The sequence below is a fragment of the Melampsora larici-populina genome (assembly GCF_000204055.1).
Source record: "Melampsora larici-populina 98AG31 unplaced genomic scaffold MELLAscaffold_16, whole genome shotgun sequence".
Lineage (NCBI taxonomy): Eukaryota > Fungi > Basidiomycota > Pucciniomycetes > Pucciniales > Melampsoraceae > Melampsora > Melampsora laricis-populina.
In genome coordinates, this window is record NW_006768780.1 from 729059 (window position 1) to 741082 (window position 12024).

Sequence of the window (12024 nt, forward strand, 5' to 3'; positions counted from 1 at the left end):
TTTGGCAACAAAGTGGCTCAAAGTTGATTTGAATAATAAGAGGATCAAAGTATGATTGGGAACTGCATGTCAGTTGTTTGTATTTCTAATTAATGTAACCAGCAACAATTAACCCAAAATCCCTGGGTGAAATTCTTTATTTAAAGGTCACCTAAGTGCAGTCTTCAATTGTTTATGTGAAGCAAAGCTTCCACTCCCCAGCATTTCAACCACTCAAACTGGTGGACAGTAATCCCCACATATTTAGTAGAAGTATGTGAACCTTCCACACCCTTTTGATTGACTCTACTAGCCCAACAGAAGATACTTGTCCCAAATTTACCTATACAACACTCACAGTATCTTGAAATACAAGGCTTGAGGAATAAAATGGCTAAATACAGGTCATCCTCATACAATCTTGTGCTTGATGTTTCCACAAATTATGGCCTTGTTTGATTGTGGCTTACTTTTGTACACTAGAGTAAAAGTGTACCACATGAAATGACCAAATTCTACAGTAAAGGTTCACACTCACAAGTTGATTGGAGTACAAAATTATACAATAGTTTTTGAACATCATTGTTTGGCAACTCAAAACCAAAGCCAAGTCACAGCACTCGTGAGCACTGTTGTTGTTTTTTACTCCAGAAATTTGTGATGTCATTATCAATTCTTCATCAGTTGATTCATCATCTTGTTTACTTGCTCAATCTGAATATCAAATTCCTTTGAAAGTCATTAGATCATTAAAATGTTCATGTAGATACATTTTATTTCCACTTCACCATTCTTGGATTGAGCTCAATCAAAAAGACATTCCTTCTCAACATTCAAGTTTCACTTCCAATTGCTTGTTGAGTTAAAAAGAGTGATGATATGGGCCCAGTGATGAAATTGATGACTCAATGATATCATTGAGGCAATGGTATCAATAACTTGATGAATTGCTGGAATAATGATATTAACAAAGTGATGATATGATGATATCAAGAAGTAATGATTTTTGATGGTTGACCAGGCGGGGCGATTGATGAAGTAACAAGATCAATGAGGCAATGATGTTGGTAGTAGGATTTCATCAACTATAATTACAAAGTTGTTGTATTTGGATGAGAAAAGTGAGAAGGGAAAAGGTATGTACATATGTATCAATCAATGAGGTATGAGAACTTGGAAGAGGTCAAAAATTAGACAAGTATGTACCCTTCTAAGTTCTTACATACAGCATTACCTCCAATTACTTTGAAATAGTTGGCAAAAAGGAGTTTGTACAGATGCCTGGAGATTGTGAGATTATCAATCAAACAATGTGGTACAATAATCTGTAAATTTGGGCTACCAAAGACACAGATTCAATTTGTGATTATTTTACTGTGATGGCCCAGTTTCCACAGTAAAATGATTGCAACCAAACAGGGTGTAAGAGACAGGTACATATTCACTACAATGTACTAAGTGGCAAGATCTGAAGATACCAATTTACAGATCTAGAGAATAATATGTTGAAATTGATTTGAAATATATGTTGAAGTTCTTCCTTCAGAATATTCAGCAATCTCACAGATTCTCAAATGTCAAGATAGGCCACAAATCACCAATCCTGGGGAATGGTAGCCACCTGAACAGCACTGATGAAGCTCACCAACAAAATGATATCTTGAAATTACCATCATGTGACACTGTCAGAATAGCGTCAGACACATGGCAAAAACAAAAATGTGCACAGACATGGACCATGATGCCAGATGGCACATGTCTGGGAACCCCAGCATTTTTGGTGGCTTCAGATATGTGCAACCAGCAGCTTTTTCCCCAGGCCTGAGGGGTGTTTCCATACTATGTAACTTACATGCAGATATATGGGACACTATGCCAGTACATTATTGGAAGTATAATTGATAGCCCTGGGTAAAGCAAACTTCTGCTGCCTGCCAAGCCATCTGAATCTACTGAATTCAGGTTATCCTTCCACTGTAAGGGCAGGGGTGGTAAGTTACCTTGTTGACATGCTACCTCAAAATTCCCTGGGGCCCTGTATTTTTCTTCCCACCCCTGCTGGTTTGATACCCCACGTGGCTCAAGAAGTCCCAGATCAGTCCTATGCTTCTCAAGGCTGTCCCACACCTACTTCTACTAAATGCAGGCCTCTTGGGGCTGAAAGAACCCTCTGACCCCCTTCCCCTGAGGATATTTTGGCTGGATTCAGCTTGGTGTAGAACTTTCAGAGTTCTTTTTATGGCCATTTGAACATTCCTATGAGGTTTGCTCTTCTCTGAATTGAGCCATTGCCACTGTAATTTAGATACATCTATCTAATTTAACAGGAGGAAGAACTTTTTCTCCAAAACTTTCAAGAAGAGGTTTCAACCTAAATTATCTTGACCCATGAAACCAAAAACCAGCTACACTGAAATCAAGTATCATGTTTATAATGGTGACAAGCAAGGCCAGTTGATTGGTATATTAGGCGCTTCTGAAGGAAACTAAATTTGTATGTGTCAGATTGACCCGCAAAGGTCTTGATAAAGACATCTATCAGCACCAAGAACCCCTGATAGATAATACAAAAGCCCTGGTGATGATAGATGATGACCACAATCTCATGAACCTATTAAAGTTCAGGAATTCCAACATTTAATCCCCACAATCTGGGCCCAGAATGGCTTAGATGTCAGGCAAAGCATCTTGGCTCTATGATGGATCAGATATACATCCAAAGTGTCCTCTCAAGATTTTGGTGGGGCACAATAGTGTAAGGACTTGAAGCCCATCACTGAAAAAAAGGTGTGACAAATGGCTGTAAAAGCAGCAGTAGTAGTCCTATAAACAATAAGGGTACTCAAAGCAAGTATGTGGTGCTACATATGTGGTGCCACATCCTTTCAAATTTGTTTTTGACAGGCAAAATGACCTACTGATATTTTCAATCACACAATTTGCCAAATATAATTCAACATGTCCTTTTCTTTAACTTGATATGGTACTTTCCGTGTAAAAAATGAAATATGAAAAGTATGTGGCACCACGTATGTAGGCCACATACTTACTTTGACTAGCCTTAATATAGTATCTCAGTATAGTGATAAATTCTACTTAGCACATTGTATGATCTTTTTGTCTCTCACATTCATGTTACAACATCATTACATAACATTTATGTACAGCTGATTCTGAAATAACCCATATCCTTGATCAATAGGCCATACTCTACCCTAACCCATAGTTTTTTCATCCATATTTTTATGGGCACAGAAAATGGGCCAAAAACCCATGACCCATAGCTTTGTTCAAACAATCAGAGACAAAAAATCCATAGTTTCTCACCAAAAAAATCAAAGACTGCACCATAGAGTCTTTAGCTGTCTTTAGTCAGGATGAGCCCCGTCTCCGGCAGAGGCAGGGATCTCCAATGCACTGGACCACCAGAAGGGTAGTTGGGCATAAGCTGTAAAGTCCCCGTCCCCAAGCCGGCTCTGTCGGGTCAGACGCCGGGCTGGGTTAGGAAGATCCCCAAATTTTTTTGGAGAACCAAGCCACCATAGATAGATAGATCTATAGGACATATGAACAATGATTGATTAATCCATGGGTTTGGTGTGGCAACCGGGTGATACAAACAACAGACCAAAAACATGATTGTGATGGGCACATTACTTCACCCAATAATCCAAGCAATGGGGTCCTTTTATGAGCTGGATTTAGGCACACTCCTAGTGAGTGTATACATATATACACTCATGAAGGTGGTACTTAATGATCAAATACTGGTAACCGCAAATATCTGAGTAGCAGTTTTTTTTATTCCCGGAAAGGCTCAGCTCAATTGTGAACTTGCGGGGACTTGGCAGAAAAACAGCATCTTGGTGGGACACTGATTTTGCAAGGTTGAGGGCCAGGCTGAGGGTCTGATTATAGATCCCTGCCAGGGCGGGTGCGGTTCGTCCGGGAGCCGGGCTGGGCTTCAGCATTTTGCTCGGGGGGTCAGTTTGGGTGGTCTCCAAGCCTGAAAGGCCGGGGCTCATCCTGAGTCTTTAGACACATATGAAAAGCTCTTTGAAGCTCTCCAACTCTTACAGTTCCACACTCATATCAGAATCTCAACTCAAATGTGACAGCAATGCTGGGCCCCATGGTCCAGATCACTCTGAGGACCAGGTATCTCCTCCATCATATTCCGATTTACTTAAGTCAGCCATTGTTTTTACCAACTACCTCAGACACAAAGAATCTGATGAAGCCAAAGCCCATGGGGGGCTCTTTGGCAAGCTCTGTGTGTATTTAGTGCAGCCCACCACAAAACCCTAATTTATCCCAACCTTCTGAATCACCTTTTGTCATAACTCTCTCATTCTTCTAGAATGATATAGCAATGCAAGAGCTACTGTCTTGCATTCCACAAAAGATCTTTGCAACAACCCTTGAATTAGTTGGCATGGGTTATTGCAGAGGTTTCTGGTAGCCCATACTCTAAGAGAACCCATAGTTTTTGGATTCCATAAAATGGTATGGGTTATCTCAGAGTCAACTGTATATAGATGTTCTCTGAATTGAGTGCGGGTTCACTTGGCAAATTGGTGTATGTCTTAAGTTGGGTTTGTCCACTTCGTTATAAACCATACAAAACTTGATAGCGCCCATCAAACGAGGTCCAGCACTGTCCGAATCGTGGTTCCAGCGATCGATCAACTTCTTTCAAGACCGAGGGGATTTGTGGAGAATGTAACTCCGCAGTCAGATAAGTCATATAAATTTAATGACCAACGCAGAGATACATGGCTCACGTTCATCTTGCTACGCTGGCAGTATTTTGTGAGACTTGTAATGAAGATATTATTAGACTTGAACAGTCCACCTCATATCGGAACCGCTCAAACGATCAGAAAATGGATCAAACTCGGTGGACATTATCTGAATATCGACCAATTGCGCTGGCAGCGCAAGCCATATAAACTCGGACTTATCGTGGTCTGCCAATGGGATTGTGGGGTTTTGGCTGCCAAGGTTCAGTGCAGTGCCAGCTATGTCTTGATGCTGTAAAGTTTCAAAAAGATTATCTCCAGCGGAGGCCGATTGATGACCACGATATCCTATCCTGGGTCTTGTTCTGAAGTCTAATTCCATTCATGTTTTGCATTACACTGCTTCTAATTCATGTGTTGTGTGTATATTTGCGTAGGAGATTTAAACCACTATACTGCCACCGAGATCTTCTTTTACCCAGGTATACCGCACTCGCTTCATAAATGCCCATGTAAAGGGTGACTACTTCGCAAGCCCAAGTGTAAAGTGTGTATTGGAGTCCGACCGATGAATGGCCGCCGTGTGGGCCGCAAGAAAACCGAAGTCCTCACACGTGCCGATAAATAAAAGGGTTTGGGTACAATATCAAGATAATCGGCACCGCAGAGCAACAGTGAGATGGAAAAGCTCCACACAATTATGATATGGCGAGCAAGCTTTTGGGGTCCGCCTGTGGATGAACTGTCGCAGTGGCTGTGCTTCCAGTCAGTTTCTCAAACAAGCCGATAAAGAGAAGGGTTTGAAGACAGTCTCGAGGCAGATGATGAAAAGATATATAAGGAGCGACCTTCCTGTCTTTCTTCATTTCATTTGTCTTATCCTTGCACATTTGTTTGTCATTTGTCTGATATCGCTGTGTATACCAGCTTACCGTTACAAACTAAATCATCATCTCTTGAGTTTATTTTTCTGACTATAATCAAAGCGTGCTAAAACTCTCACACTGAACAGTGAACGCCATAAGATGTTTCAAAATTTATTCCACTACGTCCTCATTGCCACTACGTTGAGTACCCTGAAAGTATCTGGAGTCGATGGTGAGTTTTGTCATGAGATGCACATCTCTTCAATCAAGCTGACTCGTCATATCTTTTGAAGGGGCCTTGGCGAGAAGGAATATTGCTTTGAATGGGTCAGTCCACTAAACATATAACCTCGATTTTTCTTGCTGAAAATTGATGATTATTATTGTTTGCTTTCAAAATAAATAGAAAGATCAGTGACATAGGACAACGAATCTTTGAGAAAAGCGGGATGAGTGAGATAAGTGAGGAGGAAAAATTGAACATTGCTAACGAAGGCTGGAATAGATTTCAAGCTACGCTCTCCGATTATGATTGGGATCGTTCAAAAGTCGAAAAAGGCCAAGGATCGGATCATAAAAAGTTAAAAAAAGCTGCACTGAAAAGGAAGAAGGGGTACATAACTTTCGAAGATGGCGAGAACGATGACCATTTGCACAATATCATGGCGTGTTTATACGATAACCGAATTCCTGAGATGATCGTCATACACGGTGGAAATGGAGAATTACGACATGCAACTTATAAATGGTTTTGGGATGCCGCACACAAACTTACTGGATGCGATGTTCCAGAACTCTTATTAGGTGAAAAAGGAACCGAGGAGCCATCTGTATTTGATTCAGTCGAAGGTATGGGTGGGCTGGAGGAGACCTATAGGCAACAGCTAGTCGCAAACCCCATGGGTGCCGAAAAACGCAAAGCCATAGCGCAACAGACTTATAAAAAGGTTGCCAACCACATCTCCAAACTTGATCGGGTCCTTATCGGCTTGAAGACGGCGCCAACGGACTTGATGAATGTGATTAATCTGATGAATAAAGTTGATCCAGAGAAAGCCAAAGAGAAGATGTTTGTTGTCTGGTCTTGCCCAGGTGCCTTTTCACTGAATCATAAGGAGTTCCCACTATTGGCCAGATTCAATTTCTATCGCAACTCTCAGGCATCTGACAACCTGCTCAAAAGTGGCGTCAACATGGTTTTGACTGGAAATGATTTGTATGCTACCCGCGTAAGAGGATTCGTGGATGCTGAGTTTGCTGAGAAGATGTCGACTATAGATCCCAAATGGATTGGTATTGAAGGATTTGAAGGCTTGAAGGATCTCTCGGACAAAGCCCCGGAAGGGTCGATTTTTGGTCTCTACCGTACAGTTCAGGAAACGTTCCAGGCCAGAAAAGTGGTTTACGGTGAAAGGTATTTGACCTATGTGATCAAACCTGTCAGGGATTGGTTGGAAAAGCTTAGGCTAAATCCTCAAGAGATAGAGACGGAAAAGATTGAAAGGCCAGGTCCCGACTTGAAAAAATCTGATCTCATGTCTGGCGAAGAGATTGAAGACAAGTTGCAACGATACGAGCAAGAATTTGGTGGCAAGTTGAAGTCCATCCTACAAGATAAAAATGGTCACCAAAAATTCACACAAGAGATAGAAGAGATGAAAAAAGCAATGGATGATCTGGATCACCGTGAAGGACATCTTGTTAGACGATGGAAGCCATTTGCGGACAACAAACATTACCTTGAAGGATGTACAGCTGACCCGCACCTAGAATTTATTCTCAATCCTAACATGCGAAAATCTTCAGTCAAAGAGGTCATTCCTGTGGAAGTGCGGCGTGAAAATCCTGATCGACCTGGCTTGTTGACTATCAAAGTCAAAAAAGGTAGTAATTGCTGGGTTGCATCGGATCTCGATTCAACAGATTTCCGCAACATGTATCAAGGAATGATCAATTTGTTTGCTGAGCACAAGGACGGAAAACTCGAGCTTCCTTCGATTGAAATTTATAAAGGTGCACAGTCCAGAAAACAAGGAGAACCTTTCAGCGTGTAAAGGAGAAGCGTCATGAAAAGGGAATCCATTGGTTCTGATTCAGGGTCTCAGCCGTAGTAAATGCTGCATACTGGATACAAGTTTGTTATTCTTTTGTGAGGTCACTTTTTGCTCTCAAGTGTCTTATGCATGTAGCAGGATCTAGATCAATTCAAGTGATGTAACTGAAGTTTTGAAATTGTCGGTAACTATTGCACATTGCACCTCTGTCATACAAAATGCTGTTACACAGTTCTTGTCTTGTGACTTGGAATTTGATTCCTTTTTCATTAGTTGTTCATGTGGTTTGTTTGAAATACTACCCGAATCAAAGATTGTCCCAATCGAAAAAATCGTGATTTGATGCAACAAAATGATTTTAGATTGCAAAGTTGTTGAGAAACTAAGACCAGCAGGCTGCACTGCAGCATCGTTGATAAGAGGAGTTTTATCACGATATGTACTCAACTTTATCTGTTGAGGAAAATGTGGTATTTACTTCCCAGGGTTCCCTACATTGCTGTACCTTTTGCAAATGCTTGCCACAGTGAAGTATGTCACTTCTAGACTGGACCTCAAAAGTGTATTGACTTCATACATTTGAAGTTTTCTCCCTCATTTTCGCCTGTAACTCATGAAATCCTCTAGCCCTGGGGTGCCTAGCAAACCAACTACATTCGAATTCCAACATCTTGCCCATTGGGATGGTGCGTAATTTCAGTCTCAGATGTACTTCCCGATGACCCCCATACGAAGGCTGGCTACTTTATGAGGTGGAGCTTCCTATGTGTGTAATCCACAGTCACCTATGCAGCTTCATTCGAACGTCAAGACCACTGTCAAATTGAACCATTTATTTGCCATCTACTGTTGGTTGAAAAAGTGTGACGAGACAATTCTCCCGTCATCTGCTGGAGTATTGCAGTTAAACTCATCCAAAATCCTCTTATATTTACTGTAGCTTCAATCTCATGCAGTTTCCTCACTTCCGGATATGCGTCATCTTGTGATAACACGGGTCTTTCCCAAGTTTTTGCCCAACGCAACCATTATATCGGCACCAGGTGTGTTGGTTCTATTAGGTTCTTAAGCTCTGATAAGATTTAATAGGGAACAGAGAATTCAAATTTTAAGCAGACCCATAAAGATTGCCACATGCAAGCATCCTGGGGGGCTTCGGCTGTGTCGAAGTCCTCTTTGTACATTGAGGGCTGAGAGCAACTTTCAAGGTGGTCTCTGTAGGTGGCACCTTTTAGGGATTACTCGAGAGACCCAATGTATCAGAAGAAATGATTTTTGGATAGCGTTAGAATTGCTATGGAGTAAATTGCACAAGCTTGACATTTTCTATCTCCAACAACGATCGCATCGGTTGGCTCACCCGCTTGAAGAGGATGAGTAGGTGACAGATTTTTGGTTGTCCCGTCCAAGTCCACCGCTTGACGTTTTTGGATGCGTCATGAGTGCGTTGGTGGATTCAGGAGTTTCAACCTTTCTTATGAGGAGATGGATCCTTGCTTGTGCAGTCTGTTACGTTGACAACGTTATGTAGTGTCATATGTATGTAGCCGGGCTCGGGAAGAGTAGGGTTACCGAGTCATTTAGAATCCAGTTGAAGTGGAATTTGACGAAATGATAGATTGCTCACAAAGTTAAGATGTTGGACCACTTTCATATCTTCCACCGAGGTAAGTTTCCCTTTTATTAATCAATTTCTTGACTAGCCTAAGGCATATGCACTAACTCTTCTTTCTTCCTTTCTTACAGGTGGAATCGTACTTTGGTCGAAAGCATTTGTTTCAACACCTTCACCAGTTCGGCAAATTATCAGTCAAGCTCTCATTGAACCATCTACCAATCACTCGAATCAGCAGGACGCCCAAAGTTTACACTTGGGCGCATACTCGGTCCAATGGCGTCTTTCAAACGATCTGGGACTTGTCTTTGCTGTTCAGTAGCAATTCTTCTATCTGGTTGTCCACTGTCCTGATCATCTTTAACTACGACCTGACTCCAAACCATGATTTGACCTCCTGAAGGTGGCTTACCAGCGGATCCTTCAACTAACATATATTAATGAACTCTTAGAAGCCGTTCAGTCACTTTTTCTCTCGCTTTATGCCCCTCTCATCAATAATGTCCTGAACCCATCCAGCTCGATCGCCTTCAGCAAAGGCTTCATGTCTGTCTTCGAAGGCTGGGAGAATCGGTTTATGTGCCTACTCAAAGAACTCGAAGCAGGGGCCAACTCTCAATCACGGGCCAAGAAGCTTATAAGCGATCATCACCAGAGTGCGATACAACGAGCAGAGGTCGAACGCATGTCTGATAACAGCCAACGTAGGTACTCAGATTCTTTGATTGTGGAATCTTCACTCCTTGTATTTCTTTTCAAAATCCCAATCACTGAACGCTTTCTCGTCTTGTCTTTGATCATAATTTACTTCAGTTCCTGCTACGGCGAGTACCACAGCAACCGATTCAGAGACAATCGCTCGGAACATAGCTGCCCTAAAGGCACGCCGACGCAAGCCAACCGGTTCCAAAGCTAGCAGTCGTTCCGGAACTGATACAGAGACTGGAGGGCCTAAACCCCAACAAGCCCGTAGAAAATGGGATGATGGAACGATGAGCGCACAGGATATATCACAATATGATTATAGTGAAGACGTCGATATCCCTGCAGCATCCAACTCCATAAAAAATTTGATAGACGATAACGCTCTTGGGATTCGAAATAAGGAAGGAGTATATGAAGTAGCTGATTATGAAGATAAAAAGGAATTGACTGGGGGGATCTTTGCTCGATTCCTCAACAATTTACCCTTTATTGGTCGATCAAACACATCACCAACTCTAACCTCAGCCGAACTCAATCCAATCCTCCAACAAATGCAAACACAATTATTGAAGAAAAATGTGGCACGAAGCGTAGCAGAAGAGATTTGTGATAAATTAGGAGTAGAGTTATTAGGAAAAAAGCGGGATGGCACATCATTGCGAGAATTAGTCAGAGATGCTCTATCGACTAGTTTAAGACAAATCTTGACTCCAAGGACAAGTGTTGATCTATTGATGGAAGTAAGACGAAGACAGAGCGGAAAACCTTATGTGATTACCTTTGTAGGTGTGAATGGTGTTGGAAAATCTACAAATTTGGCAAAGGTGGCCTTTTGGCTTCTTCAGAATCGATTGAGAGTTCTTATTGCAGCTTGCGATACATTTCGTTCTGGTGCAGTAGAACAACTAAGAACTCATGTTAGGAACTTGTCATCAATTGATCAACCGAATGGGATGGTGGAATTGTTTGAGAAAGGGTATGGAAAGGATGCGGCGGGGATCGCGAAGGCAGCCATTGCTCATGGTCAGTTCTTCTTGGATTCTGTAGACGTTCGAGATTGTGTTGGTTCGCCTCTCTTGCTGACGACTGATTGGTTTGGGTTAGCGGAGACGAACGGATTTGATGTTGTCCTTATTGATACAGCTGGTCGAATGCAAGACAATGAGCCATTGATGAGAGCACTTGGAAAAGTATGTTGAGTTCTTCATCGATGTGGATGTACCCTTCAACCAATCTCAACTCATTATTTGCTTCCTAAATCCAGTTGATCAGCGTCAATGAGCCCGATAAAGTGATCTTCGTAGGAGAAGCATTAGTAGGAAACGAAGCAGTCGATCAACTACAAGGTTTCAATACCTCAATTCAGAAATTTAGTGGCCCTATCAGTAGATCTCTAGATGGGATGATTCTTACCAAGTTCGTCTCTTATCTCTATCCTTTTACGTACATTCTTTGGTTTCTTTTTCACGAAAACTAAAAGTGCTAAATAATATAGGTTTGATACGATTGACGATCAGGTTGGGGCTGCTGTGTCAATGACTTTTGTGACTCGTCAACCTATCTGGTTTGTGGGCACCGGTCAAACATATACGGATCTTAGGGTACTTAGGGTTGGACATGTGGTTGAGGCTTTGATGAGGGAATGATGTTAGATAGTCTTGAAAATCAATTGTATAAGTGCTAGAAATGTTTGATAGAAAGATATGAGATTCACCAAACTTCACAGAGTCCCTCAAACATTCTCACGCCCAAAGTCTTCATTCAGCTGCAAGGTGGAAGAATTCCAGCCCCAAAATGCTCAATGGGTGTTTGGGCATAGGAATGTGGAAAAGTCAGAGAGCTTGATGACATGTGAGATATTTGGGGTACCTCATGAGAAGCAAGTCATTTCCCATAATTCATACAGTAAATTCCATCAAGGATGAAATCTCGAACTTTTCAAAATCACCACATGGTCCGTGCGAAGCGCAGCACCGGAGTCGGATTTTTGGCGTGAGTTCCGCCAGGGTATTTTCACAAAATCCATCATTCCACCTGCTCGAAAAACTCCCTAATCAACACTC

At 41.8% G+C, this 12024-nt stretch overlaps 2 protein-coding genes across 2 annotated transcripts; both read left to right on the forward strand.

Moving 5' to 3' along the window:
* Positions 1-5746: 5746 nt before the first annotated feature.
* MELLADRAFT_106088 (uncharacterized protein) lies at positions 5747-7641 on the forward strand (the record flags this gene model as incomplete). Its single annotated transcript, XM_007409449.1, has 3 exons — positions 5747-5819; positions 5881-5914; positions 5994-7641. The coding sequence occupies 3 exons, from the start codon at positions 5747-5749 to the stop codon at positions 7639-7641; spliced, it is 1755 nt and encodes a 584-aa protein (XP_007409511.1).
* A 1636-nt stretch (positions 7642-9277) lies between these two features.
* Positions 9278-11607, forward strand: MELLADRAFT_35731 (uncharacterized protein; the record flags this gene model as incomplete). Its single annotated transcript, XM_007409450.1, has 7 exons — positions 9278-9308; positions 9388-9569; positions 9660-9964; positions 10086-10984; positions 11066-11151; positions 11226-11377; positions 11457-11607. 7 exons carry the CDS (start codon positions 9278-9280, stop codon positions 11605-11607), a joined length of 1806 nt encoding a protein of 601 aa, XP_007409512.1.
* Between the last annotated feature and the right edge of the window lie 417 nt (positions 11608-12024).